Raw genomic sequence first — 6,597 nt, 5'->3', positions numbered from 1 at the left:
AAGCAGTTAAAAAAGGAGACCAGCTGTTCCAGCCGTTCACCACAGACACCAGAGATTAGCCATTAGAGGGGAGATCATCCTCAGATTAAGTCTAGTCTCAGGCTGAAGAGCGGCGTCCGCGTCCCTGCGCCTCACACTCAGTCAGGCTGGTGGTGGACGTGGGTGAGAAGGTCTCGTGCCAGGCTTTACGCAGCTGATGGAGAGTCTGCCATTGTCATGCCAGGGATTAACAGCGCTAATCCGACACAACCCCCGTTACAACCGCCTAGACGCCACTTCCGACCCCAGCAGCTAAAGCAGATCACTCACGCTCATTCACTAACGAATTCAAGCCAGAGTTCAGCCGAAAAGCTAACGGACACCACCGTCGCCCTCTCCTACCTCCAATACAGCCGATTTAGCATCGAGGAGCTATGAGGCTAACGTATCTTACACGCTATGAGAATTATCTGATCGGATCAGAATCGGTCGATATGGAGTATTAAGGCATGCAGAATGAAGTGGTATCGAACGGTACTCCAGAATAAGGTCCTGAGATCGGAAGGGACGATACTCCACATTCAGGGTCGGATCTGATCAATCCTGCTGACATTCAGCACTGAGGTACTCCTGTCGGATCGGATCTGAAAATACTCAGCATCAAGGTAGCATTGAAGATCCTCAGCCTCAAGGTGATCGGATCTGATCGGATTAATCCTGTAAATACTCAGCATTTAGATCCTTGAATCAGACTGGATCAGTATCAGATGATACTCAGCATTAAGGTACTGAGATCGGATCAGTGTCTGTAAAACTGGACCAGGTGATTATTACTAGTGTGTGTGTGTGTGTGTGTGTGTGTGTGTATGCATGACTCACCCAGGTCCGTTTGAGTCCTCCTGCTGGGGGTGTGTGTCTCTCTGACGTTCGCCCGCCGCCCCTCTGCCCTGCCCACCTTTGGCCCGAAGCTCGATGACCTCGCCCTCGTCTAGAGCCGTGTGGCAGCCGGTAGTTTACCGCCTTCAGCAGCACGAACATGGCAGCGATCACACCGCAGTAAATCCCCACGATCACCATGGTGGGAGGCAGCGCCTACACACACACACACACACACACACACACACACACACACACACACACACACACACACACACACACACAGAGACACACAGAGAGAGAGAGAGAGAGAGAGAGAGAGATTATTATAAAAGACGGTGTTTCAACGGGTTCCAGCTGCTCTAAAGCACGAGTTCTAGATCTAATTTACACATTTTCAACCCATCAATCGAGGCACACAGCTGCCAGCACACTGTGTGTGTGTGTGTGTGTGTGTGTGTGTGTGTGTGTGCGTGTGTGTGTGTGAGAGTGTAGGGTTTATAGATAACATGGAGCCATACAGTATTAGGAACCACATGAGCAAGTCCATTAAGGATTACTGAACAACACTGGCAGCTGCAGCACTGCTGGGACTCGAACCGATGACCTCCTGACACCAGCAACAAAGACGGAACTGAAGATTTCATCTGTTATTACAGATCAAAAACATGTATTAAAGAGAATAAAAAAACAAACAAACAAGAAAATCTATAGTTGGTAGCTCCGCCCCCAGTACGTCAATGTGTCTTTTAAAGGAAGAGTTTAGCGAATAATCAAAGCCTCATGATTGATCTCTAATCCCAGATTCGGTCGATCAGTCAAAGACGTTTGCAATCTGACGTGTGTATTCATTTGCAACGTGAGATGCTAGGGCTAACAATGCTAACGAACATCGTTAGTCACAGATCTCAGCACAGCACAACATCTCAGAAATCTGTAGAAAAGAGAAACAAGAAACAAGAACAAGACAGACCTCATTTTAATCTAGAGCTGGAACTACGTTATCGCCCCCATAACGCCCCGCTCTGTAGTGGGCGGAGTGATACCGCTAGTGGTGTAACCAATCAGGGGAGAGAGATGTGAGATGTAATTTTAGCTTTGAGTCTGAAAGTACTTTGCGTTTCTGCTTTGCTTTGAGTCGGTTTGTTCGTTGTTTATTTGATGACTTTTATTTTGACAGTCTGTTTTGCCTGTAATAGTGACTTATTATCTGTTTCTGTTGTATTAGTGACAATTAATACAAATAAATGTGACAATTCTGACAGTCTGTTTATAAGTGACTTTTATTTTGACACACCCTGTTCATTTCGGGTCTCCAGCGTTCCTCAGCTCTGTGCAGAAGGTTCTGTTTGGGGTTCTAGACTAAAGTAAGTAAAAGTTACGGTACTCAGTACGTGAGAATACTTGAATAGCAGGTTCAAAAATTCAACCCTGTTGGTGAACTTTATCTACATGACAAAATATATAAATATCGTATATCATATTTATCATATCGCCCAGCTCTACTCCTCAGGTGAGGATCCCTCAAGGAACCATTTTTCTTCTAAAAAAGTTCATCAAGGAAGCGTGTAAGAAGGGCGTAATGGTGCAGGGCCAGTGTTTTGGAGAATCTACCATTGTAAGCTAAAGAAGCTCCCGTCAGTCACCAAACATGTCTTGGCAGATTGTCTGGATCTGGGGTCAGAGGTCAGTCATGATGCTGGGAGAAGTGTGACGCCATCAGTCAGCTTCACTCAGGAACTCTGAATCAGGATGTTGTCCTGGTCAGTTTGGGGAATGCTGGACTGTATTTGAATGATTTATTATTTTTCAGGAGGAAACAGAACTGCAGTGAAACTGTGACGTGTTCTGAATCCATGAGAGGGCGCTCCGAAACACCCAGCGCCCCAAAAAAGGCTCGCCGAGTTACAGACCTGCTGTCCTCCGCCTGGTGAGCGAGCTGGGCGTCTTAAAGGTACAGCAGCTTATTTTTAATCATCCATCAGGAGGACTTTCCATAAACCCACACAGAGCAGAGAGACGGAGGACGGCTGCATGATGGACAACCAATAAGGATGAACATTACAAGAGCCTGTTATTATAGAAAACTGATGATATTCCCATATTTCTGTTCCATTCTTTAATCACATTTTTATTTAAAAACAGTCAGTGCATTTATATACATTTATATAGAACGCCACTCACACTGACTTTATAGAAGGGTGTCCACCCAGACTGCAATAAAGCGCTATACAGGCCAGCCAATCAGAAGACAGCTCATTTGCAAATACTGGATTAAATGCACTGTCTTTCATTTCATTTTAAGGGGTAAAGTAACATGAGGTTGGAAACGAGATACGACAGGTCTTACTTCCAAAATATAACTGGAGTTCAAATTGACAAAAGTATTGGGACACCTGCTCATTCACCGTGTCTTCTGAAATCAAGGGTATTAAAGAGCTGATCCTGCTTCTGTTGAGTAACTGTCTCTACTGTCCAGAGAAGAAGACTTTCTACTAGATTTTGGAGGAGGAGCATTGCTGTGAGGCGTTGATTGCAATCAGCAAAAAAAAAAAAAAAAAAAGAGCATTAGTGAGGTCAGATTAATGTTGGAGGATGATGATCACCACTCCACCTCATCATCCCCCAACTCATCCCAAAAGTACTGGATGAGCTCCACTCCAGAGAACACAGTTCTTCCACTGCTCCACAGCATTTTAATGCTGGGGGGCTTTATACCCCTCTAGCCCACGCCTGGCATTAGACAGCATGGAGCCAATAGGGTCATGTTTACTATACGCTCCTGCAGAGTCTCCTATTCTATTCAGGCTGTGTGTGTGTGTGTGTGTGTGTGTGTGGGTGGGTGTGTGGGTGTGTGTGTGTGTGTGTGTACATCCGTATCAGCAATGGGTGTCAGCTGAATGCATTCCTTAGATGGGATGTCCACAAACATTTGGACATAGTGTATATTGGATACTGGGTGTTATTAATGAGTAATAAGTACTCATTAGTAACATACAGGACACTGAAGATTTACTGGCTGTGTAACAGATCACTCTGTACTTTTAGCCCCATCAAACAGATGTTGTACAGGGTTGACTGACTACATCCAGAGCAATCGAGAAAGGGAGGGATCAGGTTTAGTGTCAGACTGTCACTTTAATTACCCTGGGAGGTTCTCCCTCGCCCTCGGCCTGTCAGCGGATGCAATATCCCAGCTGGATCAAAGACAAGCTAAGCCACATGAAGGCCATTTGATCACTTTCTGGATCAAAGCGGACAGGAAACACTCTGTAGCTGTTAAGAGTCTACGAGAATGAATCAAACCAACAAACTCTGGGCCTCTGCGATCCGTGTGGAGTTCAGATAAATACAGAGGGGTAAACACAGGCCAGCGCGGTTCGGGCTCGGCTCGGCTCCAGACCCGGACCGGGACTCTAGACATGGCAGATATATGTGTATAAAGACACAGGCAGCTTTCTGGAAATAGGCTACCAGTTCACTTCCGCTCTGGAATTAGAGCATCGGGACGAAGAGCGGCTTGATCACTTTCAGAATCAGAAACACTTTATTGATCCCAGGAGGGAAACTGCAGTTTGTTACAGTTGCAACCGTCATGTAAGAATAAACACTCTATAAAATAATAATAAACACTTTATAAAATCAATTAAAAAACAATGAGATCTGATCTCGTTAACGTTAACGTAATTACATATGTAACAATACTCGTGCCCTTGATCACCTGATTAGATAGTATATAGTGAGGGTGCACAATCAAATAAGAGTCTTTTGTTGCACGTCTCAAACATCAAAGGGCCGATATGATGTAAAGCTGGTTATTCCTTGATCTTTTCGAATATGGGTTCTAGTCCCATCGCAAAAGTTAACAAAAAAGAAAATAGTTGTTGCTAGTTATTTACATTATTTACATATATTGGGTTAAAAAAAAAAAACACAGTTTAAAAACAAAGAGATCCGATCTCACAACCTGATCTCCGTTGGATCGCCTGTCGTGCACCCCTGATTACCGTAGCCCATAATTCATATTCATTAAAGTCGCAGTTCGGCGAACATTCCATCACCCGATTGATCTCCGAGCCAGATTCAGTCAACCAGTCAAGACATGATTGATATCTAACATAAGCTCTTCATCTTATAACGGGATGGGCTACGCTAACTCCGCTAACAATCACTGGAGTCAGACTGTCACCGACCTCGCCCAAGATCTCACATATTTGCTTCAGAATCTGTAGAAAAAAACTACGTCAACAAAACTGATGGACCTTATTACACATCAAACAAACGCTTCCAGCCATGTGTTTACAGCAAAGACAGCCTAAGTGCAGTGTTCACTAGCAGCGTTTGCCTAGTACCTTCCTGCTGGAAACTGAAGAAGCACATGTCGGATCCCAAACGAGTCTTCGCCGATCGACTGAATCTGGGCTCTGTGATCAATCCTTCACATTTCATCCGCCCCTGAACTGCCCCTTTAACCCGGCATAGCCTTACTATAGAAGTCTATGGGCAGCTGCTGAGCGTTAATAGAATTCGCTCAGTAATTACATATGTAACAATCTGGGTCTTTGATCACCTGATAGATTAGATTAGATACTGGATTAAAAAAATCTAAATAAGATCAATATTCATTGATCTTTCAGAATATGGGTTCTAGTCCCATCACATTCGCACTACTATAATAGATATATGTATATATGTCATGCAATAGCCTTTTTATATTTATAATATAATAATAATAATAACAATAATAATGATGTTATGATGATGCAGTATTGCATTAATGAAGGCCATATCTAGGTCATATCACCTCTGAAGCATCTGGTGAACTGTCTAGCCTTTGGCTATCATTATCTATTAGGTACAATGACCCTGCCTGCATAGATAGAACATAAAGGATAATTCATGTGTAAATATTAACTAAAATAGGTTAATAAATGCTGATAGATGACTATATGTGGTGTTTGTGTTGGTATATTAAATAAAACAAGCCACTAAACAATGGATTGCGATGGTTAAGTGGCTTCTCGGTCGAATTGTCCGTTCCACCTTAAATGGTGCAGCAGTTCCATTCTGGCGCCTGAGGCGCCAGAATGGAACTGCTGCACCATTTAAGGTGGAACGGACAATTCGACCGAGAAGCTGAACCCAGCGAAATAACGGGATCCAACCGAAGGTACCCCATCCTACAGAGTACCAGATTAAGCCAGGGACCCAAAAAAAGCACTCACCATATACAGGGTGAAGGGGAAGCAGAGCAGAAAGAGCCAGACGTAGAGGTGCAGTGCATTGACAAATGTGTTTTGATGGGGGTCGTAGTACCATCCTCCCGTGATGGAAGCCCAGACGCCTGTCTGAGGATCTGGAGGGTCTGGGAGCCCATGTTTGCCCCTCGAAATCTCTACCCCGAGGGTGGCACAAAGCCGCCTAGCAGCCTCTCGTCATTCCCCCACCGCAGCTGGCCTGTAAATCCCCGAAAACCGCGGCCATCTTCTCGGCAGCTTCGAGCCTCCTCACAGTCCTCCACCATCCCATCACACCCCTGGCGCCTCGGCTGCCTTTTAAAGCGCTGTTCGCCGCGGGTGAATCTCTGGCTGCGAACGAGTCCTCGGATCGTACCGATTCAAGGGGACCGCTCGGAGGACACGACGTCGCTCCGCCCACTTTTGCGCGAATGCGCTGATTGGACGATGCGTTTATTAGTTTCCAATAATTCAAATATATTCAATTAATTGGCAGATTACTGAG

At 44.8% G+C, this 6,597-nt stretch overlaps 1 protein-coding gene across 1 annotated transcript in view; it reads right to left on the bottom strand.

The window, feature by feature from the left end:
* The window catches only part of pcnx1 (pecanex 1), a 34,354-nt gene extending 27,969 nt beyond the window's left edge, over positions 1-6,385 (bottom strand). Inside the window, 4 exon segments of the mRNA XM_072677262.1 lie at positions 859-980; positions 982-1,071; positions 6,081-6,202; positions 6,205-6,385. Of these exon segments, the coding sequence (XP_072533363.1) occupies positions 859-980; positions 982-1,071; positions 6,081-6,202; positions 6,205-6,232 (362 nt within the window). The 5' untranslated portion in view covers positions 6,233-6,385.
* Between the last annotated feature and the right edge of the window lie 212 nt (positions 6,386-6,597).

The sequence above is a fragment of the Salminus brasiliensis genome, chromosome 4, assembly GCF_030463535.1.
Source record: "Salminus brasiliensis chromosome 4, fSalBra1.hap2, whole genome shotgun sequence".
In the NCBI taxonomy this organism is placed as follows: domain Eukaryota; kingdom Metazoa; phylum Chordata; class Actinopteri; order Characiformes; family Bryconidae; genus Salminus; species Salminus brasiliensis.
This window is presented reverse-complemented; position numbering and strand designations above follow the sequence as displayed.